The following is a 26,960-nucleotide window of genomic DNA, read 5'->3' on the forward strand; positions in this document are numbered from 1 at the left end:
TGATCTAAACCTCTAGAAGAAAAAACATGGTTATAATGTTGCAAGGAGAACTTTATGAGGAGCTGGAGATGATCTTGAACTGGATTGTGGTTACAAGAAAGTACACATAGGCAGAAAAAAAAATCACTGAAATGTACATTTTATGCACTTAACTCTACAAATAAATGTTATGCCTTAATTAGAAAAAAAAGATGACACATTGTTTAAATTTATTAAAGTTCCTTGGAATAATTTTCTCAAAGACAAGAATGACTATTCTCCCACTTATATATATTACGAAAATTTCTTGATTTTTGACCTTTAAAAATCCTCCCCAGTTAAAGAGCTCTACATTGTGGACTTAGCCTCTGCTTACTAGTTTTTTTTTTTTTTTTAAAGGCTTATCTAGGGACTTCCCTGGTGGTGCAGTGGTTAAGAATCCACCTGCTGGATATGGAAACATATGTATATGTATAACTGATTAAATTTGTTATAAAGCAAAAAAAAAAAAAAAAAAAAGCACTCACTGAAATTATACTATGTGCAAAGCCCCACTCTAAATACTGTCTGGCACACGAGACCCAGCCCTCAGGAAGCCCACATTCTAGAAGAGGGTAGAGAAATAAAAGTACAAGGTAGAAAAGACAATGAGACACAAATAAACTGATGCAAAAAAAAAAAAAAAAGATAAAGATAAATTCTTCCTTTTCTTTCATTTATTCCTGAAAAATTTGAGTGTATGTGGTTTGGAATTAGTCATTTTCCATTTCTCATGATTAATTCAGGAAGCAAACATTCTGGGCATTCCAGGTATGTTCTTTTTAGTAATGGGTGATTTTTTGTTTTACATTTGAAGGTGTTGTCCTCAGATGAATGTTAAGCAATTCTCTGTCCTTAAGTACAATGAAAGCTACTAAATTTGTTCATCTTAATTTAGCTAATCATGTTCTCCATGCTATTATATTTTACATGCAAAGTAAAAATCTCTGTGCTTTAAAATAATCTGAACTGACATAGTTCGTGAAATTTTACAATTATAACTACCACATTATATTTTACTTATTTTATAAATATCTTTAAAAATATTTCTATTTTCTCCAGAAAACAGAAAAATAAAGAGAAATCACCCAAAAAAAAAAAAAAAAAAAGAATCCACCTGCCAATGCAGGGGACATGGGTCTGATCCCTGGCCGGGGAAGATCCCACATGCCACAGAGCAACTAAGCCCGTGCGCCACAACTACTGAGCCTGAGCTCTAGAGCCCACGAGCCACAGCTACTGAGTCCGTGTGCCACAACTACTGAAGCCCACGCGCCTAGAGCCTGTGCTCCACAACAAGAGAAGCCACCGCAATGAGAAGCCTGTGTACCGCAACAAAGAGTAGCCCCCGCTCGCCGCAACTAGAGAAAGCTCGCGCGCAGCAACGAAGACCCACTGCAGCCGAAAATAAATAAATAAATATATTTATTTTTTAAAAGTCTTATCTATAACCATTTCTAATTAGCACAATAATGAAGAGAAATAATAATCAAAAAGCCCACAGCCTGGGACTTCCCTGGTGGCTCAGTGGTTAAGAATACGCCTGCCAATGCAGGGGACATGGGTTTGAGCCCTGGTCCGGGAAGATCCCACATGCCGTGGAGCAACTAAGCCCGTGCACCACAACTACCGAGCCCATGTGCCATAACTACTGAAGCCCGTGTGCCTAGAGCCCATGCTCCGCAACAAGAGAAGCCAGCGCAATGAGAAGCCTGTGCACCGCAACGAAGAGTAGCCCCCGCTCGCCACAACTAGAGAAAGCCCGTGTGCAGCAACGCAGACCCAATGCAGCCAAAAATTAAAAACAAACAAACAAACAAAAAAACCCACAGCTTCAACAACCTCCCCTATACTGGCTTTTGAATCTTTAACTGCAGCCCTCATATTTTGCATATTTGGGTCTCCACTCACCTTTCTCCCATTACCATTCATTTGTTCAATGAATTATTTATTGGGTACATATTACATGCTAGGTGCTGTGCTGAGGTATTGGGGAAGAAGACAGTCTTTGCCCCCCAAAAAACTTACGGATTGGTGGGAAAGACAAACAAAAACTAGTCAATTACAATACAGTGTGAGAATGCAATGAATCAAGGAAGGAAGGGCACTTAACTCAGTTTAAAGGCATCAGATACTCTAGACCCATCCTAGACAGAAGATCCATCTCCTTCCTGCTTCAGGGAGGAGGTGGGCAGGACCTGATGCTGGGCCTCGCCATCCATCTGGACCGCTCCACACCAAGGTCCATGAATTCTGAAATCCGCTTCCGACCGTAAATGCCTCTTCCACTCCCTCCCTCCATTTGAATCTGTAAGGAGTCCTCATTGTCAGGTCTAGTTCTGTGGTTCTTCTCTTTCCTCAGAGTCCATTCAGAGGCTCACCCGCAGGCATTTCAGTGACTTTCCTCCATAATGTCCTAGATTTGCTCACCACCAACTTGTCCTTAGGACATTCCTGTCTTGCCAAACGCTTCTCTTTTTCTCTTCAGCTCCTGGAGTGCAGAGCTGGAGAAAGTTACAAAACTGGTTCCTTTACAAATTATACCAGTTAACTTCCAATCAGTGCTGACATTCAGCACCTCTGCCTGGAAGGTCCATCTTCATCCTGTCTTTCTGGTGAACTTCCATTTCACCTTCAAAGACTGGTTGAAAGTTACTTTTTTTTTTTTTTTTTTTTTTTGCGGTTCGTGGGCCTCTCACTGTTGTGGCCTCTCCCGTTGCGGAGCACAGGCTCCGGACGCGCAGGCTCAGCAGCCGTGGCTCATGGGCCCAGCCACTCCGCGGCATGTGGGATCTTCCCGGACCGGGGCACGAACCCGCGTCCCCTGCATCGGCAGGCGGACTCTCAACCACTGTGCCACCAGGGAAGCCCCGAAAGTTACTTTTTTAGGAAGCATTTTCTGATATCTCCTGGCACTTCTTTCTCCTCCCTTCCAGGTGCTCCTTCCCAGTAGCTCTGTAAGGCTTAGCCAGCAGCTGTGATCCTTTGTTCACCTGCTTCCCCCCACCCCGCCAAACACAGCCTCTAACACAGCCCTTCTGGTGGGTTGTTCATTCTTTCAACACAACTGCCAAATGCCTTCTAGGTGCTAAGAACTGGGCTGAATGACTGACCTACTACACCACACTCCTCACTCATTTATCCTGTACCTTTTCTATCTCCTCAAAGACTCTAAACCCATCCACTAAGCATCCTCCCTAAGTCTTTCCTTTCTGAAGATGACAATGCTATCCCACACAAAGTCCCAAAAGCCCCTCGTTTTTTTCTCTCATGACTGTATCACAAACCTCTGTGTCACTGCCCATTTGCCCCCCACCGACTGCTCTGCAAGGCTAACCTCACCACTTATTTCCAAACTCATGACCTATACCACACTGCCTTCTCTGGGATCTCACTATCTAAGAAAGCCTTCTCTCTCCCTTTCCAGTAAATTCAACTCCTCAAGCTACAAATATTTTATAATCTCTTCCATTCTGAAAAATTATTTTTGGCTTTGTGATCCTCTCCGACTATCCTCCTGTTTTTTCCCTTCCCTTTACTATCCAAATTCTTTAAAGACTAAACTCCACCCCTATTACTTCCGTGTTCTCATCACTGAGCACGCTCTTCTGCTGCTCCCCCCACGAACACATATATACCTCCCTTCTCCCAATATATCCCAATATCCTCCCAATATAAATCACAATGTTTGTTCAAATCAATATTCAGTGCTAGCAGTGCTAGACTCAGTAAAACAACATATACAGCTGGATCATATGGAATAGTTAATTTCCTTTCTTGTACAATTTTTTCTTTTCCCTGGAACTAACAATTACTACTTCCTCTTATACTTTCTTTCCAATTTTTTGGCTTGGTATTTATTATGTATTTTTCACTAATTCGCCCTCAAACCCTCCAACAGAGCTGTGAGTCTCCTCTTAAATAAGTGCAAACGCTTCAGGTAATCTACCAATTTCACGCCAGTCTTGGAGACATTGCTCAGGGGTTTTCTCCTGTTCCGGCTGCGATTGTTTGCTCTCTAGACTATTAAATAGCTGACACTCTGCCAGGGGTGACTCTTGCCCTTCATCTCTGGGATTCCTTGCTCTCTCCCCTTCACTGCAGCATCTGTTTCCTTTTTCTCCCTCTTTTATGGTTTATTTCTGATTTAGGTGGAACACAGGCTTCAATGATTTCCTAATAAAAGGTATACAGGAAGTGAATTTTTTGAGATCGTGAATGACTGAAAGTCCTTATTTTATCTATATATTTAACACATAGAAGATTTTTACCCACATACATAATCAAATATAGAATTTCAAGTTAGTAAATGTTTTTCCCTCCAAAAATTTGAAGGCCATGCTCCATTGTCTTCTAGCACCCAGAGTTGCTAGATAGAAATTCGATAGTATTATAAATCCTAATGTTTGGGATATGACCTGTTTCTTCTCTGGAAACTTTTAGGAGCCTTTCCTTTTCCTCAGGTTTCTAAAAATGCAAACCACTAAGTATGGTCCTTCTTTCATTTATTGAGCTGGTATTTACTGGGTAAATACTTGCAATCCAGAAGTTCTAGTTCTTCAGGTTTGGGATATTTTCGCTACTTATTTAAATATTTGAAATTTTATTCCCTCCAATTTCTTTTCTCTACTTCAGGAATTCCTGTTACCCAGTACTGAGTCTACAGGACTCATTCCTTAATTTTCTTCTTTATCTCTCTACTTTTATCACTTTGACTTTTTATTTTACTTTCTGGAGATTCTCTTAACCTTTCAATACTTTCAATTAAAATTTTTTCCTGCCCTTGCAGTTTAATTTTAAGAGCTCTTCCTTGTGCTTTGAATAGCCCTTTTTTAAAATAGTCCTGTTCTTATTCCCTGATTATATGATCCTTATTTCTGAGGATATTATGGCGTGTTTTTATTTTGTTTGCTTTATTTTCTTTCGCTCCCTGTATAATCTGTTTCCTCCAAGTTCCTCTTTGATCTTTGGTTTGGTCACTATCTTCCATTCACAGGTTTTTGTCAAATGTCTGGTCATCTTCGGCTATCCACTGATTTTTAAGAGTTAAGTCCTAAAGAGCTCAAAAGTGCTTTTTGTATGTAGAGAAGGGGGAGGACATTGCTTATCCCGTGGTTGGCTTCCTGGATATAAGGAGGGGATCTGGCCATTTCACTGGGAGAACACGCAGATGCCTACAGCTTTATATTCTTTTTCCCCCCTGGGCTGTTCAATTGCCCAGAGAGGTACCACTTCAATCCTCAACCTAATAGGTATAAGCCTGGCTTCCTGTGTTCTGGGACTGAATGGGGGAAGAGAGCTGGCACATTCTCACCTAGTATGTGACTTTGATTTAATCCTTGTTTTTAGTTAGGTTCTCTCCCCCTCCCCTGCCCCCTGCTTTGCCAGGGTGGGAGAGGGATAGCTATCCATCCATCTGTGGATGTGAGGGGCAGGATACCTGGGACCCCGCTCCTTGTAAATTGTTCAACCAAACCTGCCATTTTCGGGGTCACTCCAAAAGCTTTCTAGCTTCCAAAATTTCATTGGCATCTCTTATCTACTTCACCTCCTCTTCCACTCACTTTTTTTTCTGGTGGATTTATGCTTGCTGAAATCATTTTGTAAAAGTAATTTTAGTGGAGGTTTAGAAGGGAGCAGAGATTAGTAACTGGGTTTAATCTACTGTATTCAGACTACTTTTAAAACCCTTTTGCCTCTACGTTTTCCCTCTCTCAAAACTGCTCTATTTAGTGCCACCAATAAATTTTTGTTGATTTGTTTTCTTCTTTTAAAAATTACTTAAAATTTTAACAGTTTTATGAGGTATAACTGACATATTAAACTGCATATATTTGGAGTATACAATCTGATATATGTATATACTCATGAAACCATCACCACAATCAAGAAATCACCACTCCTAAAAGTTTTATGTCCCCTTTTTAATCCTTCCCTCCTGCTCTCCCTCCCCAGGCAACCACTAATGTCCCTTCTGTCGGCATAGGTTAGTTTGCATTTTCTAGAGTTCATATGCATGGAATCACACAGTATGTACTCTTTTGGCTCCCTCCCCTCCTCTCCTCTCTCCTCTCTCTCTTCTTCTCTTTTTTTGCCTTTCTGCCCTGGCTAGAACCTCCAGTACAATGTGAAAAAGAAGTGTAGACAACAAACATCCATTTTTTTGTTCTTCATCGTATGAGTAAGGCATTCAGTCATTCACCACTGAGCTTAATGTTAACTGTAGAATTTCATAAAATTTATCAAGTTAAGTAGCTCCTTTCTATTATTTTGCTGAAAGTTTTTATCAGGAATGGATGTGATGTCTGTCAAATGCTTTTTCTGCATCTGTTGAGCTGATCATACAGTTTTTCTTTTTTACTTCGTTATTGTGGTGAATAACACTGATTTTTGAATGTTAAACCAACCCTACATTGCTGGGATAAACCCTACATGTTCACATATTATCCTCGTACATATTATTGGATTCAATATGCTAAAATTAGGTTTACAAAGTTTGCATTTATGTTCATGAGAGATACTGATCTGTAGTTTTCTTTTCTTGCAATGTCTTCGTCTAGTTTTGTTATCAGAGTAACGCTGGCCTCACAGACTGAGTTGGGAAGTAAGCTGACCCTTGATCAACACGGGTTTCAACTGTGCAATAGTAAATATTGCAGTACCATACCATCTCCAGTTGGTTGAATCCAAGGATGCAGAGGAACCCCAGATATGGAGAACCGAGTATAGGGATGGCTGACTATAAGTTATACTTGGATTTTTGACTGCCCAGAGGGTCAGCGCGTCTAATCCCTGCATTGTTCAAGGGTCAAGTATATTCTCTTCTCTTCAAGTGAAATTATACTAATTCACATATAAGAATCTTACAATATTCTACCGTGTTCCCCTCTAGGTCTTTATGCCACTGTTATTGTACAGTTCACAGATACAAATGCTATAAACCCACAATGCATTTGTATTATTGTTGTTCAAACAATCAATTCTCTTTTAAAGAGATTTAAATAACGGAAGAAAGTCATATATTTAGGCTGTGTAGTTTCCATTTTCTGAGTTCTTTATTCCTTTGTGTAGATTCGTATTTCCATCTGGCATCATTTTCCTTCTCCCTTTAACATTAGTTATAGTAAGGGTATGCTGGTGATAAATTATTTCAGCTTTTGTATGTCTGAAACAGACTTTATTTAGCCTTCAGTTTTGAAAGATATTTTCACTGGTTATAGAATTCAAGGTTAGCAGATTTTTCTTTCAGTGCTTTAAGGATGTTCCTCTACTGTCTTCTTGTTTGCATTGTTTCCAACGAGAAATTCTTTGTTCCTCTGTTAATAGTGTGTGTTTTTTCCTCCGGTTTTAAGATTTTGTCTATCGCTGGTTTTGAGTAATTTGATTAGGATGTGCCTTGATGTGGTTTTCTTCATTTTTCTCATGCTTCAGGTGCATTGAGCTTTTTGGATCTGTGAATCTGTGGGTTTATAGCTTTTATCTAATTTGGAAAAATTTGAGCCCATTATTTCTTAGCTATTTTTCTGCCACACTGCCCACTTCTTCAGAGACTCCAATTACAGGGATATTAGGTTGACTGAAGTTGTCCACAACACACTGATACTCTTTTCACTTTTTCGATTTTTACTCTTTGTGTTTCACGTTGGATAGTTTCTGTTGGTGATTCTTTATATTCACTAATGTTTTATTCTACAATATCTAATCTGCCACAATTCCATCCAGTATATTTTTCATCTCAAACATTATAGTTTTCAACTCTAGAAATTTGATTTGGGGCTTTTAAAAAATATATTTTCCATGTCTCTGCTTGACTTTTTGAACATCTGAAATTATAATAAATGTTTTAATAGCCTTGTCTGCTAATTCTAACATCTGTGTCAACTATGAGTTGCTTTCAACTGATTTGTTTTTCCCTTCACTATGTTTGTATTTTCCTGGTTTTTACATGCCTGAAAATCTTTGCTTTGAATAACAGACATTGAGAATTTTTGCTGGATCCTGAATATTTCTGTATTCCTATAAATATTTTTGAGCGTTGCTCTGACATGCAGTTAAATTCCTTTGAAACAGTTTGATCCTTTTAGGTCTTGTTTTTAGGATTTGTTAAGCCAGACTTAATAATTACTTAGGGCTAATTAATTATTCCCCACTACTATGGTGAGAACTCTACCAGTACTACTGCTGAGTATACTAGTAATGCTCCATGAATTGCGAGGTTTTCTAGTCTGTAGAAACAGGCACAATTACTGACACTGTTTGAGAACTAGACACTGTTCCTTCCAATCCTCTTGGAGGGGTGCCCCCTCCTGCCTCAGCCTTGAGTCGTCACATGTACGTGCCAAAAAGTACTTTGCTGAATACACAGGTGAACCCTCCTCAAATCTCCAGAGTTCTCTTAGCAGCTCTCTCCTTTCCAGTACTCTGTCCTACAAACTTTGGCTGCCTCAGTCTCCCCAGACTCTCAGCAATGTTGCCTCAACTGAGAGGGTCCACTGGGCTTTGCCTGGGCTCCCCTTCCCTGCACTGCGGCCTGGAAGCTCTCTCTCAAGCCAGTACGCTGGGGTAGTCAGAGGACTCACCTTGTTTTCCATTTCTCAGTGATCAATGTCCTTCATTACCTGATGTCCAGTGTCTTGAAAAACGACTGTTTCAAATACATTTTGTGTATATATATGTATTTTTTAAATAAATTTATTTATTTTTGGCTGCGTTGGGTCTTCATCGCTGTGTGAAGGCTTTCTCTAGTTGCGACGAGCGGGGGCTATCTTCGTTGCGGTGCGTGGGCTCTAGGCACGCGGGCTTCAGTAGTTGTGGCGCACGGGCTTAGTTGCTCCGTGGCATGGGGGATCTTCCATGGACCAGGGCTCGAACCCGTGTTCCCTGCATTGGCAGGCAGATTCTTAACCACTGCGCCACCAGGGAAGCCCCCATTTCATATATTTTAAAAATTGTTATTTCTAGTGGGTAAATCCTGTTCCTGATACTCCATCTTGCCCATCTGGCCTCTGAATTTATTCCTTTGGCTTAGAAAGCTTTTCTCTCACATTGTTACATGAAAGCTTCCCTCAACATCATTTAGGTATCAGCTCAAGTGCCATCTCTTTGAAGCGATGAATGAATCCTGACCACCCCAACGGAAAGAGCTTCCACATTCAGTCACTCTCTAGCATAGCACACATCACTATCTGAAGGGATCACTTATTTATGTGTTTTGTTGCCTGTCTTCCCCCCACCAAGAATGCAAACACCTTGAGGCAGAGACTTTGAATGTCTTATTCATCATAAACTGGGCACAAGATGTTTGATAAATATTTGCTGACTCTCTGATTTGCTAATCTGTGCTTCTCTTTCTTCTACTCTCTAAACATTTATGTCCCCAGGTTCTGTCCTTGGACATCTCTTCACATTCTGCCTTAGCAATACCATCTAATCTCACAGTTTCAACTGTTAAATGTGAGTGATTACCACTCCTGTATTTCCAGCCCCCAGCCCCGTATTTTCACCTGGCTGACAGACACGTATCTGTGGATAGCTTGCCACCGTCTCAAACTCTGTATGTTCGATACAGAATTAATCCTGTTCCCTCCCAAACTTGTTTTCTTCCTTATGTTTCCTATTTGACAATGGCATCCCCATCCTCCCAGTCATTTAGCTCGACACCTTGATGTTACCCTTGATTTCTCCATCTCCTTTTCTTCCACATCAAATTAATTGCTAAATCCCATCCGTTTTATACATGTTACACCTTTCCAACCACCCCCTCCATTCCAGGTACCCCAGATAGTTTAAAAAGAAAACATATATATTTCCTGAAATATAAAGCTGAGAAGGACAGCTAATATTTTGCATGACAGAATCAATGTTCAAAATGATCTTTGCAGACTACGGAGAAGGGTGGAAGCTCCTAACACTGTTTTTTGTTTTTACTGAAAATCATTCACTTACAGAAAAATACACAAGCCTTAAGTGTAGAACTCAATAAACTTTAGATATGGTTGCACCCACGTTAACTATATAGTTCAAGACAGAACATTTCCACCTCCCCAGAAAACTCCTATATGCCCCTTCCCTTGAATTCTACCCCCTATACCCCAAGTAACTATTCTATCACCATAGATGAGCTTTACGTGTTCACAAACTTTATATAATTAGAATGTACACTTTCATGTCTGTCTTTTTTCACTCAATATAATGTTTTTGATATTCACCCATGTTTTATGTGCATCAAAAGTTCAGTTTTTAAACTTAGCAGTATTTCATTGAACAAATATGTTTATTCATTCACCTGTTGATACACAGTTGGGCTATTTCTAATTTGGGGCTGTTATAAATAAAGCTACCATGAACATTCTCACGTAAGTCTTTTTGTGAATATATGCAGTCATTTCTATTGGGTATACGTCTAGAATGGAATGTCAGGGTCATAAGGTAGGTGTATACTTAACTTTACTACAGACTTGAGAAATACTTTCTGAAGTAATTGTACCATTTTACACTCCTTCCAACAATGTATGAGAGTTCCAGCTGCTCTACATACTTATCAACACTTAGCAGGAGCTCCCTGGTGGCCTAGTGGTTAGGATTCCGGGCCTTCACTACCGTGGCCCGGGTTCAGTCCCTCGTCAGGACTGCAAGCCCTGCAGCGTGGCCAAAAAAAACAACAAAACACAGCACTGTCAGTCTTTCTGAACTATAGTGAGTATGTAATGATATCACATTACAGTTTTAATTTTCATTTCCCTTATGCATAAGAATACTAAAGATCCTAGTTTCATGCCTATTTGAATATCTTATTTTGTGAAATGCCTAATTAAGCCTTTTGTCCACATTTTCAGTTGTTTGTCCTTTTCTGATTAATTTTTAGAAATTCTTTACATATTCTACATATGAGACCTCTATTAGATAAACGTATTGCAAGTGTTTTCTCCCAGTCTATAGCTTTTCCACGTTCTTAATGGTTTCAGCTGATCAACAAAAGTTTTATTTTTTATTTTTTATTTTTTTTGGTGGTACGTGGGCCTCTCATTGTTGTGGCCCCTCCGGTTGCGGAGCACAGGCTCCAGATGCGCAGGCTCAATGGCCATGGCTCACAGGCCCAGCCGCTCCGCAGCATGTGGGATCTTCCCGGACCGGGGCATGAACCCGTATCCCCTGTATCAGCAGGCAGACTCTCAACCACTGCGCCACCAGGCAAGCGCTAACCTTTTTTTAAAAATGAACTTCAACTGAGCTACTGCTCTTTTATGGTTAGTGCTTTCTGCAAGCTACCTAAGGTCATAGAGATACTTCTTGTGTTATCTTCCAACAAAGCTTTACAGTTTTAGCCCTCACATTTAGGTCTATGATCCATCTCAAATTAGATCTTATGTATGGTATATGATATAGGGATCATGGTTCACATATTTCCATATGGTCATGTATTGGCTCTAGCACCATTTATTGAAAAATCTTCCTTTCCCTCATTGAATTAATTAGTCTTTTTAAAAACTCCTTAAACTGTGAAGTCTTATACTTCAGATTCAAAACAATCAGTTGTAAAACTGTAGGATGGGCAAGACCAGTATAATAGCAGTGTATTGGATAATGTGGTTGACTCACACAAAGAAGCACTTCTCGCTTAGCAAGGGAATCTACAAATTTTAACTGACACATATTCTAAAGTCCTTTGAAGCTTATTGTGACCATGTGATTAAATTCTGGTCGAAGAAATATAAGCACAGTGGAATGTGCAACTTCCACAGAGTGTTTCAAGGGAAGTTTTCTCCTCTTTGCTGGATGGAACCCAGACATGATGGTTGGGGCTAGAGCAAAACATAAGGTGGAAGCAACATATTGAAGATGAAAGAACAAAGCAGAAGACGTCTGAGTCCCTGTGGCCATACCAGTCCTGGGCCACCTAGTCAAGATTTTTGAGAAATTTATGAGAACTGTCATCATATATTTGAGAGAGTGGTCTGCAGAACACTTTTTATCCTTCCTTATTCTATATGGCAGAAACAAGAATAAGCTGTGTTGAAGCTACAAGGGGCGGGGGGAAAAGCACAGAGAATAAAATAACAAACACACCCATGTAACCATTACCCAGATTTAACATATTTGCTTCCTTATATTTGCTTCAGGTTTCTCTCTTTTTTTAAAAGAAATAAAATACAGTGAAGGTATGGTGAAGGGTTGAGGCCCCCCAGCACAGTCTTTTCCAAACCCAATCCCTTTCCTTCCTCCTCAGACATAATAACCCTATTTTGAAGTTCATGTGTGCCTTACCTCTCAGAGAGAACTTTAACAATTCACTGGTTCTTCTGCCTCTGAGTGCCCCTTAGTTCAGCTTTGGTCTGCCTATAACCAGCACAGGAATCACCTGCGGTGCTTGTAAAACATAAATTCCAGGGTCCCAACTCTTGAGATTCTGTTTCAGTAAGTCCAGGGTGGACCTTGGGCACTTTCATTTTAAAAAGCACACAGTGTGCAAATTAAAACCACAATGAGATAGCATTTCATATTCACTAGAATGGCTAGAATAATAAAATACAATAACAAGTGTTGGTGAGGATGTGGACAAATTGAATCCTCACCCATTTCTGGTGGGAATTTAAAATGAGGCGGCTTTGGAAAACAGTCTGGCAGTTCCTCAAAAAGTAAAACAGAGAGTTAGCATATGACCCAGCAATTCCACTCCTGGTTATTCACCCACGAGAAATGAAAGCATATGTCTATACAAACTTACACAAAAATGTTCACAGCAGCATTATTTGTAACAGCCAAAAAGTGGAAACAACCCAAGTTCCCATCAACTGAATGGATAAACAAAAGGTAGTATATATAATAAAATATTATATTATATATATAATATATATATATTATATATATTATATATAATAAATTATATATATTGTATATAAAATATCATATCTTATATATTTATACAACAAAATATTATTCAGCCATAAAAAGGAGTGAAGTACTGATACATGTTACAACATAGTTGAACTTTAAAAACATACTAAGTGAAAGAAGTCTCACACACAAAGGACACATATTTTATAATTCTATTTATATAAAATGGCCAGAATAGGCAATTGTATAGAGACATAAAGTAGACTAGGTTGCCTGAGGCCAAGAGGAACAGGAATAGGGAGTGACTGCTAATGGCTACAGGGTCTCCTGCTGGCAAAATGAAAATTTTCTTAAATTAGGTTGTATTATTTTTTAGATTCCACATATAAGTGATATCATAACAGTATTTGTCTTTCTCTGTCTGACTTAATTCACTAAGCATAATATTCTCTCATTTTTTTAATATAAATTTGTTTATTTATTTTTGGCTGTGTTGGGTCTTCGTTAGTGCACGCAGGCTTTCTCTAGTTGCAGCGAGCGGGGGCTACTTTTCATTATGGTGGGCGGGTTTCTCATTGCAGTGGCTTCTCTTATTGCGGAGCACGGGTTCTAGGTGCACGGGCTACAGTAGTTGTGGCAGGCGGGGTTAGTTGCTCCGCGGCATGTGGGATCTTCCTGGACCAGGGCTCGAACCAGTGTCCCCTGCAATGGCAGGTGGATTCTTAACCATGGTGCCACCAGGGAAGTCCCTCTCATATTGTTTCAAACGGCAGTGTCCTTCTTTTTACAGCTGAGTAATATTTCATTATGCATATATACATAACCATTCATCTGTTGATGGACACTGGGGTTGCTTCCATATCTTGGGTCATAAATAGTGCTGCTATGAACACTGGGGTGCATGTATCTTTTTGAATTAGTGTTTTCATTTTTTTCTGGATATATGCCCAGGAGTGGAATTGCTGGATCATATGCTAATTCTATTTTTAGGGGGTTTTAAAAATAAATTTATTTATTTACTTGTTTTTATTTTTGGCTGTGTTGGGTCTTCATTGCTGCACATGGGCTTTCTCTAGTTGAGGCAAGCAGGGCTACTCTTCATTGCGGTGCATGGGCTTCTCATTGTTGTGGCTTCACTTGTTGCAGAGCATGGGCTCTAGAGCACAGGCTCAGTAGTTGTGGCGCACGGCTTAGTTGCTCCGTGACATGTGGGATCTTCTTGGGCCAGGGATTGAACCTGTGTCCCCTGCATTGGCAGGCGGATTCTTAACCACTGCACCACCAGGGAAGCCCTATTTTTAGTTTTTTGAGGAACCTCCAAACTGTTTTCATAATAGCTGTACCAATTTACATTTCCACCAACAGTGTACGAGGATTCCCTTTTCTTCACACCCTCTCCAATGTTTGTTATTGTACACTTTTTGATGACATCCATTCTGACAGGTGTGAGGTGATATCTCATTGTTGTTCTGATTTGCGTTTGTCTAATAATTAGCAATGTTATTATTTCATGTGCCTGTTAGCCATCTGTATGTCTTCTTTGAAAAAATGTCTATTCAGGTCTTCTGCTAATTTTTTGAGTTGTTCGTTTTCTTTTGATATTGAGTTGTATGACCTGTTTATATATTTTGGAATATTAACCCTGTCAGTCACATCATTTGCAAATATTTTCTCCCATGGGTTGTCTTTTCATTTTGTCAGTGGTTTCCTTTGCTGTTCAAAAGCTTTTAAGTTTAATTAGGTCTCATTTGTTTATTTTTGCTTTTATTTCTTTTGCCTTAGGAGACAAATCCAAAAAAATATTGCTATAATTTATGTCAAAGAGTGTTTTACCTATGTTTTCTTCCAGGAATTATGTGGTTTCAGGCATTACATTTAGGTATTTAATCCATTTTGAGTTTGTTTTTATATATGGTGTAAGGAAACGTTCTAATCTCATTGTTTTACGTGTGGCTATCCAGTTTTCCCACCACCACTTATTGAAAAGACTGTCTTTTCTCCATTGTATATTCTTGCCTCTTCTGTCATAGATTAATTGAACATAGGTACATGGATTTATTTCTGAGCTCTTCTGTTCCATTGATCTGTGTGTCTAATTCTGTGTCAGTACCATGCTGCTTTGCTTTACTGTAGCTTTGTAGTATAGTTTGAAGTCTGGGAGGGTGATACCTCCAGTTTTGTTCTTTTTTTCAAGACTGCTTTGGCAGTTTGTGGTTCCATATGATTTAGGCTCCAATCCAAGAGCATGGAATATCTTTCCATTTCTTTGTATCATCTTCAGTTTCCTTCATCAATGAGTTTTTAGATTATAGGTCTTTCACCTCCTTGGTTAAGTTTATTCCTAGGTATTTTATTCTATTTTGATGTGATTTTAAATGTTTTTGTTTTTTTTACATTCTCTTTCTGATAGTTCATTATTAGTGTATAGAAAAGCAACAGATTTCTGTATATCAATCTTATATCCTGCAACTTTGCTGAATTCATTTATTAGTTCTAATAGTGAACTGTATACTTTATTTTTTTATTTTTTTTTTTAAGTTTATTTATTTATTTATTTAATTAGTTTCTGCTTTATAACAAAGTGAATCAGTCATACATATACATCTGTTCCCACATCCCTTCCCTCATGCATCTCCCTCCCTCCTATTTTTTTAATTTTAATATAATTCTTAAAGTTTACTTTCCATTTACAGTTATTATAAAATATAGCTGATATTTTGAACTGTATACTGTAAATGAGTAAATTTTATGGTATGTTAAGCATATCTTAAGAAAACTGTTAAGAAAGAAAAGAAAAATACCTAAGGTAATTCTTATGTATATAGGCATGCCTCAGAGATTGTGGGTTTGGTTCCAGACAACCACAATAACGCAGATATTGCAATAAAGCGAGTTATATGATTTTTTTGGTATCCCAGAGCATGTAGAAGTTATGTTTACACTATACTGTAGTCTATTAAGTGCACAGTAGCATTATGCCTAAAAGAAACAATGTACCTTAATTAAAAAATACTTTATCGCTAAAAAAATGCTAACCATCATCTGAGCCTTCAGCAAATTGTAATCTTTTTGCAACAGTAACATTGAAGATCAGTGAGCACAGATCACCATAACGAATATAATAATGACAAAAAAGTTTGAAATATCATGAGAATAACCAAAATGTGACACAGAGACCCAAAGTGAGAAAATGCTGTTTTTGAAAAAATGGTGCCGATAGACTTGCTTGACGCATGGTTGCCACAAACCTTCAATTTGTAAGAAACGCATTATCTGCAAAGCAAAATAAAGCAAAATGCAATAAAATGAGGTGTGCCTGTACTAAAGTGACACAAACCTGAAGTAGTTTCTACAGTTCTATACTTGGACCTTTTCTCATTTCCCAGGTCCCACCTACTCTTATATGCTGAGAACTCCCAAGTATATACCTTGATATCCTCTTTCTCATTCTCTCTTCTGAGTTCCAAGATGCCTACTAAATATCTTCTCCTGGGGTGCCTAAAGGTACCTCAATATTTCAAAATCCAAACCCTCCATACATAACCCAGTTAACCACAGCAACAATAATAGTTAACAACAGCTACAACAAACCTTGCTCTATCTCTTATATTATTGCATGTATCATTCAAGCTGAAAACTCCAGATTTGCCTCTAAGTGCCCCCATCCCATTCTTTCTGAACATTTCTCCTGTTAGTCCTCTCCTCTTTAGACCCACTGTTATTGCCTGATTCCAAGCCTTCCTCAATCTGACTCTTACCTGGTCTCCCTGTATCCATTTTAAACCCTGTCTGTAACCATTTCTCCACCCTGCTGCTACAGTGATGCTTCTAAAACACATATCAGACCAGGTTTCTCCCCTTCTAGCTGTACCCTGTTGCCTGCATGGGATTCTGTCTAACCTCATCTCTCACAGTCTCACACACACATCCCAGGGCTCCAACACCTCTCCTCAAGAGAAGTGTATGATTCTGAACATGCACAAAGCACCCTCTTCCCTTATATGCATTCTTCTACACCCAGGTGAACTTTCTAGGAAGCTTCTCTGATATAAGTAAACAGAGTTGATTACTCTGCCATATGACTTCTTCAGGATGGAGTATTGAACTTAGTGTGGTCTCTGGAGTCAGACAGACCTGGAATCTAATCCAAATTATGTTGTTTGCCAGCTATGTAAACAAATGGGAAAAATACCTATCTTGCATGGTTTCTTTCCCAGTCTGCTCTTAAAATACCAGAATCTATAATATCCTGTTATAAATTTGGTAAGTCAGATTCAGTCTAAGGTAGAAATATCCTAAACTTAAAGAAGCAAAAGACTGTCTAAATCATCTCATTTAATTCTCTTTAGTGTAAAGCAGTCAATAGATCACTTTATTCTTTGTAGACAAAGACTAACTTTACTTGTTACCTTTAGTAACAATAAAGGGAATGTTACAGCTAAAATGTTGGCTTCCTGATTCAATAAATATTTTTTATTTGTATTAATTAATAGAGATACAGGGGCATTTAAATCTATAGCTATAACTTTTAAATCCTAGCGTTTATTCATTTTTATTGTTTTATTATAAATATTTAAATATACAAAAAAAGTACAGAGAATAAGATTACAAACACCCAACTGCTCAGTTTTATTATAAACTTTACTATAGTTGCTTACATTTTGCTTATTAAAAAAAAAATCCAAGCCTACAGCTGCACAATCTCTATAATTAGTAAGCCAACACGAACTCATTTAGACTATCAACCTAAATTATACTAAATTTAAACTGAGAAATAGCTGTGGAATTGAAATTAAGAATTCTAATCCATCTTCATTGAGAAATATGTATAATGGAAGATTATATCAGTGTTTATTAGAGACTTACCCAGGAATGCTGGGTTTTGCCTTCCAATTCATGTCTTTTTTTTTTTTTTTTGGCCACATCGCGCAGCATGTGGGATCTTAGTTCCCCGACCAGGGATTGAACCCGCACCCGCTGCATTGGAAGCGTGCAGTCTTAACCACTGGACCGTCAGGGAAGTCCCTCATATGTCATTTAAGGGATCTACTTCCTCATCTATGGTCCCTGCCATCCTACTCAAAGAACTCAAGACCCAATGGAAATCAGTCCATAGGCTGGGTTGGGCTAATCAGATTCTCTTTCTTTTAGAGAATTTGAGGGTCAAGGTGCAGATATTCTAGTCTATCCTCTACATCAACACCAGCTATCATAAGAAAGCAAACCACAGGGACTTCCCTGGTGGCGCAGTGGTTAAGAATCCACCTGCCAGTGCAGGGGACATGGGTTCGAGCCCTGGTCTGGGAAGATCCCACATGCCGTGGAGCAACTAAGCCCGTGTGCCACAACTACTGAGCCTGCGCTCTAGAGTTCGTGAGCCACAACTACTGAGCCCACGTGCCACAACTACTGAAGCCCGTGCGCCTAGAGCCTGTGCTGTGCAGCAAGAGAAGCCACCGCAATGAAAAGCCCGCGCACCGCAATGAAGAGTAGTCCCCACCTGCTGCAACCAGAGAAAGCTCACATGCAGCAAGCAACGAAGACCCAACACAGCCAAAATATAAATTAATTAATTAATTTTAAAAGATGCACTTAAAAAAAAAAGAAAGCAAACCATAAAGTAAAATGCACATATCTCTTCCATTCTTTAAAAATCTGTTGCCTATTATAGAAGGGTGGGGAGGGATGGATTGGGAGTTTGGGATTAGCAGATGTAGACTATTATATAGAAAATGGATAAACAACAAGGTCCTACTGTATAGCACACAAACTATACTCAGTATTCTGTGATAAACCATAATGGAAAAGAATATGAAAATGAATGTGTGTGTGTGTGTGTATCTGAATCACTTTGCTGTACAGTAGAAATTAACACAACATTGTAGATCAACTATACTTCAATAAAATAAAATCTAAAAAAAGAAATCTGTTGACTATTATTAAAACTCCTTAGCCTAAAATAACCTGGTCTCTGCCATTACCTCCTCTTCAACCTAGCACCCAACACTCATACCACTGTGTTGTGGATTAAAGATGACCCTAAATTTTCTGCCAGTCCTCTCAATGAGAAGTGGGATCTGTTTTTCCTTCCTTTGAATCTAGAGTGGCCCTATGACTTGCTTTAATTCAACAGAATGCAGAGGGAGTAAAGCTGTGTGACTTTTGAGGCTGGACCTTAATATAACTGCAGCTTTTGCATGCTGGGAATGTTCCCTCTTGGGAGTCCAGTCTCCATGCTGCGAGAAACCCAAGCTAGGTAGAGAGGTCATATGTAGGAGACCCTTGATGCTCGGGTCAACAGCCTTAAGCTAAGCTCCCAGCTGACAGCCAACGTTGACTGCCAGCTATGTGAGTGACCCACTTTGGACATTTCTGGCCAGTTGGGCCTCCAGATGATGGCAGCCCTTGCTGACACCACTTTGGGCCCTACTGAGCCCAGCCAACTACAGAGTCATGAGAGTTAATAATAAGTTGTGGTGGTGGTGGTGGGGTGTGTGTGTGTGTATGTTTTAATGTATATAACTTATTTTTAAGAACAGGTTTAGGTTAACAGAATTAAATAATTAACTGAATGATTACAAAGGTATATCTTTTTTAAACAACATCTTAATTACAAAGAATAAAACAGAAGGGAAAATATAAATAAATAGCTACAATACAAAATATGTCAGTAAATCCACACTAGAATGGAAACGCCCCAGTAACACAGAGTCCCACTATGGAATAGCTAGCCCAGGCACTAAGAAACTGATCACTGCATTCAGAAAGTCAAAGCCACAATGTCAGATAAGATAGTACCTGTTTTTAGATTAATGTGACAGCATAAGCACAAAAATACTAAATAAATTAAGTTACATGAGTCTCTCTCTAAGAGAATCGTGCCAATGAAGTTCATGCTCCCACCTTTGCATTTCTGATACGGCATCAAAGACTTTTTTACAGAACATAATTTTCATACTTAACTTCTGAAAATGTGGAACAATAAGACAGATTCATGGGTAACTGTGTTAATTCTATTCAAGTTTCTCTCTCACAGACCCAGCAGGGAAATTAAATAAGTCCTGAAGTAGTCCTTGGGAAAAATATAAGGAATAGTCACTGTGCCTCCAAAGGATATATTCAGGGGCTTCTGAAGTTTTACATTAATAATAACTCTGTCAACTTGCTGTCCTTCAGCATTTACAATAGAAGCTTTCATTAAAATAGCAGAACTCTGTTTGAGAAAGTGATTAGGTCACACAAAATTATATTTAGTGACCATTCAGGGAAAAAAAGCTAGTTCTAAACTAACGTGAAATTTAACATTCTTTTTTCTGCTTCCATTTAAAATTCTTGTGGCTCCAATAATCAAAAGAAAGAAAAATCACAGTTCACCGAGGCAGCTCTGTGTGTCAGCACCCAGCACGGTTCCTGGCACGTAATACATGCTCAATAAGTATTTGCAGAATTAATGAGAAGAAAAGAGGAGGGGAGAAAGGGAGGTAAAAAAAAATAGGCAAAGAAAAATGGAAGGAACGCTTGTACGTAACTATAGATTCATCTATGGCCAACCTACAGCCTACTGTCAGAAACCATCCTCTGCTTTTTATCTTTCTAGCACAGACACAGTCTTCTAAGCTCAAGAGACTGAAGTGTACATCTCCCAACTCTTGAAGAATATATAATCCCCAGTCCATCTCTGAACTGAAACAAACATCTCTCTCCAAAAAAAAAAAAAAAAAAAAAAGCTATGGAAGATGTTGCTAAGTTTCAGAGAATATTTCTTCAAAAGGATCACCAAATTCTCCAAGAAGACTTCCTTTGTCAATCCTGTCTGACCATAAGCATCCCTCATTTCTGTCTGTACAACACTTACATGGGTATTTTTAAAAACTGCATTGACCCTTTCATTCACTTATTAGCTTTCTTAGCACCTTCTCTACAAATGCAATTCCAAAACTTCCCCTTAAAAGGAAATCTAAACTCGTCATTTCAAGTCCTCAATCGTGCACTCTAAACTCTCCAAATAACAATGACTTCTGTTCCAGAGGCAACATGAAGAAAAGCTGAACCCCGCTTTCTTTCTTTCCTCCTCTAAATATCTCTCCACCACCAGACAGGAGTCAGAAGAGCAGGGCTCAGGCCTGAGCCCAGGCACCACCACAGCAGCAAAGGCCAGCCTCACTGATCCCCGGGGCTTCCTTCAAGCTCACAAGCCTGGTAAACCACTTCCATAAACACACTCTGCCTTCCTCCACTCATTTCTTTCCTCTTTCCTCAAACATGCATGGATCTCCTCCATTAAAAAAAAATCTTTCACTTGAACTAGTAATGCCTCCTTCTCACTTCATTTACTTCTAAATTTCCTACAACTGGATAGTAGACTACAGCCACAACTCTTACTCTTTTTTTTTTATCATTTAATTTCTTTTTAACCCATAAAATTAGTTTCTCATCCTCCTACTCTTGCAGACCATTAATAAATTCCTTTTAAAAACTTTCTTATTATGGGGACTTCCCTGGTGGTCCAGTGGTTAAGACTCCGTGCTCCCACTGCAGGGGGCACGGGTTCCATCCCTGGTTGGGGAACTAAGATCCTATGTGCCGTGCAGAGCGGCCAGAAAAAAACTTACTTATTATGGAAAATTTCAAGTACATACAAAGTACATAAAAATGAACCCCTACGTACCCATCACCAAGCTTCAACAGTCGTCAACATTCTGTCCTTCTTGTTTCAGCCATACTTCCATCCATTCTCCATCCCTATTTAATTATATTATTTTACAGTTTTCACAGGGAAATTGTACCTGGAAAGTTGTAATTTTTACTGTAAATGTAAATTATAGAATTATAATTTTGACAAATGGATATACCTGTATAACTCACACCCCTATCAGACACAGAACACCTCCATCCCTCCAGAAAATTTTCTTGCATCCCTCCTCTTTAATTAATTCTTCAAAAAACAAATCCAGATGCATTTTCTCAGTTACCAGTCTCCTTGGCTTCTTAGCAGCATCTGACAGTACTGATTCTACCTTTTGCTTGAAATTTGCCTCTCGATTTTATGAAGCAAAAATATTCCAGTTCATCCTCAAGTCATGTCAGCTTTACCTCCAAAATACACCTCAAGTCTGCCTTCCTCCACGTCAGTGCAGGACACTAATCCATCTTCTCTCTCACCTAAGTGACTGACTACGACTGTCTTCTTTCTCATTGGTCTCCCTGCTCCCGCTCTTGCCTCTCTCCAACCCATTCTCCACACAGCAGCCAGAGCGATCTTTTAAAAATGCAATCATATCACGCTACTCCCTAACCTTACAGCCTTTAATGGCTTCCCAGTTGACAGAGGATAAATCCACATTCTACATCAGGGCCTTCAAGTTCTTGCAAGGTCTTGGCCTCCCTGTATAACTTCCTATCACCGCTGGGCCTCACGGGACTTTTGATAGTTCTTGGAAGAGGCCAAGGTCTTTTGAAGCTGTTTCTTCTGTCTGGAATACTGTTCTTCTAGCTCTTTACACAACTGGCTCCCTCGGCCTTTACCTCTCAGCTGAAATGTCACCTTTCCAGAGTGGTCTTCCTTGACTAACCTAAGCCTGTCCTCCCAGTCACCCTATATTACATTATTTTATTTTCTTCATGGTATTGACCATAATCCACAATTACTGTCTTTATTTACATTTGTTTCTCCCACTGAAACATAACCACCTGGAGAGTAAGAAGCCCGTCTTTTCTATTTATTGTTGTGTATCCCCTAATAGCACATGCTCAAGAATTATTTATTTTTTAAAAAATGGATACACTTCAGTATCGTTTTGTAGAAAAGTCCCCACTTTTTCTCAAAACCGGATACCTTTCCTAACTTCTTTCTGTTAACAGAAAACCACAAATTATGTTACCATAGTACTATGATAAATTCCTGCATTAACGTCAAATCATTCGGAATATAATAAGATTTTAAACAAAGAGAAGCAGAAGAAAGAAAAAAGTCATAAAAACATAACTTAAACTAAGACTGATGAAAATAAAGTTATAATCTAATTTTTAAGAACAAAGCATCGGGCTTCCCTGGTGGTGCAGTGGTTTAGAATCCGCCTGCCAACGCAGGGGACACGGGTTTGAGCCCTGGTCTGGGGAGATCCCACATGCCGCAGAACAACTAAGCCCATGCACCACAACTACTGAGCCTGTGCTCTAGATCCCACGAGCCACAACGACTGAGCCTGTGAGCCACAACCACTGAGCCTGTCAGCCACAACCACTGAATCCTGCGCCTAGAGCCCGTGCTCCGCAACAAGAGAAGCCACCACAATGAGAAGCCCGTGCACTGAAACGAAGAGTAGTCCCCACTCGCTGCAACTAGAGAAAGCCCGCGTGCAGCAACGAAGACCCAACACAGCCAAAAAAAAAAAAAAAAAAAAGAACAAAGCATCTACTTATTATAAGTATAAAAGGAATATTCTTTTATTCTTTAGTCTAACTGATTCTAAACTGATAAAATATTCAATAATTGAAAATCAAGAAATGCAATCCTTCCTCCCCTGCTCCCAGAAAGAAGGTAGAAACTAATCTCTGGTACAATTACATATTCTACATTGGTCTAGTTACATGCTTGTCAAGCAACCTTCCAGTTACAACCTAGCTTTCCAGGGAGAGAATGTACTAACCAGAAGATCCAAGAATCCAGTCTTCCTTAACATTGTAGTTCATTATAAATTAATTAATTAGGGTCTTGGGGAAGGGTCTGTGGGTACTATAGAAATCCTGGGGTTTGTGTATTTTGGGTGACCTGGGTGTGTGTTTGGGGGAGATTCCTAGAGTGTGTCCAGATGTCACATATTCTGACTCTCCCTAAATCAGATTCAGGATCTAGATGAGTCTGATCAAGTCTATAGGCTTCTCCTTTGGCTACAGAAAGAAGGAAGAGATCTGGTGAGGGGGAAAAAAACAAACAAGAAGACAGGATGACATCTGTCCTTCTACCTAACATATGGACTGCAGTGAGGGGGGATTCAGAAAGAAGCTGAAGCATCTTTCACAAGGGACCCCGAGACTCAGGGCACAAACCGTGCTTCTCTGAAGCCCAGCCCACAAAGCCCAACAGAGCAGAGAAGGGGGCAGCCTCTCTAAAACTTGGTGAAGTGTTTGTTGTATGAGGCCAATAGGCAGTGAGGACTGACCTGATGGGAACCCACAGACATTTTTTGTTTCTGTCTTTTTTTGTTTTTTTAATAATTTATTGATGTGAAATCCACATAACAGAAAATGAACAATCCAGGGGCACCTGGTGTATTTACAATGTCGTACAACCACCACCTCTATTGAGTTCCAAAACATTTTCATCACCCCAAACAGAAACCCCATACCCATTAAGCAGTCACTCCTCATTCCCCTTCCCCTCAGCCAATCCCTGGCAACCACCAGTCTGTGTTCTGTTTACAGATTTATCTATTCTACACATTTCATATAAATGGAATCATACAATATGTGACCTTTTGTGTCTGGCTTCTTCCAATTAGCATGATGCTTTGGAGGTTCCCGGTGACATCTGACCCCCTTCCACTTTTGCTCTGGTGAAAGAATAAGCTTTCCCACAGAGAGTACCAGTAGCAGTGGCAGCAGAAAAGGGACAGCCCTCAGGAGGGTTCAGAGCAGATAACATGCTGGGCACTGTCCAGGACACAGTGTGAGATACCCTCAGAGCTCCCAGGAAGGGACTAGAGACAATTTTGACAGGAGAAAGAGGGATGTGAAAGTGATACCGAGGGTTCCGTATGACCAGGAAGAGAAATAGCCAAGGAGACTCTGGACATGAAGCCAGATATATACAGATATAGATAAACACACACATAACTACTTATACACAGGTGACAATGATAGCACTGATTTAAGCTTTAGCTTGAAAAACCAAACCAATTACCATTTAAAAATTTATAATTAAAAGTGTCTAAAGGGTTTCCCTGGTGGCGCAGTGGTTGAGACTCCGCCTGCTGATGCAGGGGACACGTGTTCGTGCCCCGGTCCGGGAGGATCCCACATGCCGCAGAGTGGCTGGGCCCGTGAGCCATGGCTGCTGAGCCTGCGCGTCCAGAGCCTGTGCTCCACAACGGGAGAGGCCACAACGGTGAGAGGCCGGCATACCACACACACACAAAAAAAAGTGTCTAAAAAATTATCAGTGATACCTCTGTGTAGCAGGAATAAGGGACAAACTTTTACCTTTTACACCTCTGATTTGTTTTAATTTTTAAAATAAGTACATACACCGCAGAGCACAGGGAGATCAGCTCGGTGCTTTGTGACCGCCTGGAGGGGTGGGATGGGGAGGGTGGGAGGGAGGGAGATGCATGAGGGAAGGGATGTGGGAACAGATGTATATGGATGACTGATTCACTTTGTTATAAAGCAGAAACTAATTTAAAAAAAATAAGTACATACAACTTGCATAATAAAACCTTAAGGTAGTCTACAAATGAATCATAAATATTTCTATGAGTTCAGAAAAATTTGTTTTAGATTTGTCACCGAGTGTAACAAAAATGGATAGTGAGAAGAAAAAAAATCCTCTCAATCTTAGGTTAGGTTCTAATTTAAATCAATCAAATTTCTAAATTCACCTAAAACATAACACCCACTCTACTCAATCACTGCTCCTGTTGTTTAATTTCTGCTCAAATTATTTGCACCTTTAGTAATTCACTGACCTTGGAACTGCTTTCTTCCGATACTTCTCCCTCATTGGTCTGCATGGGAACAGACTCTGTGCAAAACTCTGCAGAAACACACAAATACTGCCTAAAAGAGGTAAGAAGAGAAAAAAAACACATAAGGAATTCAGTGTGAAAATTTGTTTTCTCGGACTATACTGAAATTCTGTCACTGAGACCATAGATACTGTGAAGCAATGACCTTACGTAATGTGTGTGCGCACGTGCACGTGTGTGTGTGTTTGTGTGTGTGTGTGTATACACATGCCTCCTTGATAAGAAAGGAGGGAGAGAGGTAGGGAGAGAGTTTTCCCCACCTTAGGGGAGAATAATTAGGACAGGTTTAAGACACTGGAATATTAAACAGTTCTAGATGTCTTTCCTCTTTTTGACTTTTGGCAGAGGTAATAGTGAAAATCTTCAGCAATTCATACAGTACAAACACTGACCTGTCAGAAAAGAGGCCGACCTAAGTAGACTAGGGGACCAGTTGTTATGCTGTAGCAGGTCATACTGTCTGGCTATTAGGCTAGGCTATTGAAAGTATCTGGGTTTCTTGGGTTTATAATTTATGCTCAACATTTATGGTATTTTATAACTGAAATTAAGGTGTACTCTAATGGTTGATCCCACCTTTTTACTTTAAGAAAATCTGCTTAATAAAATAAATGTCAGTTAATTTATTTTTATATGAGAACAGACTATTCATAAGGCAAGACAATAAAAAGTAGTAATTTTTCCTCTAAGAAGAAGATGAGTCCAATAAAAGTGTTAAAATTTTATGAATTAAAATGTACCAAAAAGAAACTACTAAAAGTTTATGCAACATTCAAATTAATTCATTAAGTACCTAATTATTAAGGAATAAGTACTCAAACTGATACAAAACAAATCTCCATTATAATACAGGTATGAATATTTCAAAGCCTTTCAAATATTTCAAAGGGCTCATAGCTACAAAATATGAAAGCTAAAAAGACATTTGACAGTGAATCCTTTTGGTGTGCAGAGAAATCTTTATGAATACAGCAGGTTTGGGGACCTCGCAATCTGGTTTTGGTGCGGGCTTCTCAATAACCAAGACCTAAGGCCAAAAAGGTATTAAATATTTCTGGAAATCTGTTTCCTTACCTGTTGGGTGGGAAAGGGTATAGAAATACCTACTGTGCTCACCTAATAAGGTTTTTTGGGAACCAATGTGTATTTATGTAATGAAATGTAAAATTGGTACAGTGGAAGCCCCTTAACCAACACCAATTCACTCACTCCACGTGAACCGACACTGTCCATTCCCTCTGTAAAATACACAGCTGATGCTCACAGAAAGTGAAACAGGCTTTCTCTAGTTGGTTTTGTCCCTCACCTGTTTATGACAGTTGTGCAAAAGCAGAATTACTCTTTCTATAAAAACTAAATTGA

The 26,960-nt window shown here is 39.3% G+C and overlaps 1 protein-coding gene across 3 annotated transcripts in view; it reads right to left on the reverse strand.

Annotated features, from left to right (window-relative positions):
• TNRC6B (trinucleotide repeat containing adaptor 6B) overlaps positions 1-26,960 on the reverse strand; it is a 256,842-nt gene that overhangs the window by 164,047 nt on the left and 65,835 nt on the right. For all 3 annotated transcript variants that reach the window (XM_081248097.1, XM_081248095.1, XM_081248098.1), the window contains exon 3: positions 25,539-25,629. In XM_081248097.1, the coding sequence (XP_081104223.1) occupies positions 25,539-25,583 (45 nt within the window). In that variant the 5' untranslated portion in view covers positions 25,584-25,629. The remainder of the gene's footprint in view (positions 1-25,538; positions 25,630-26,960) is intronic.

The sequence above is a fragment of the Mesoplodon bidens genome, assembly GCF_964165515.1.
Source record: "Mesoplodon bidens genome assembly, chromosome: 11".
Taxonomy (NCBI): domain Eukaryota; kingdom Metazoa; phylum Chordata; class Mammalia; order Artiodactyla; family Ziphiidae; genus Mesoplodon; species Mesoplodon bidens.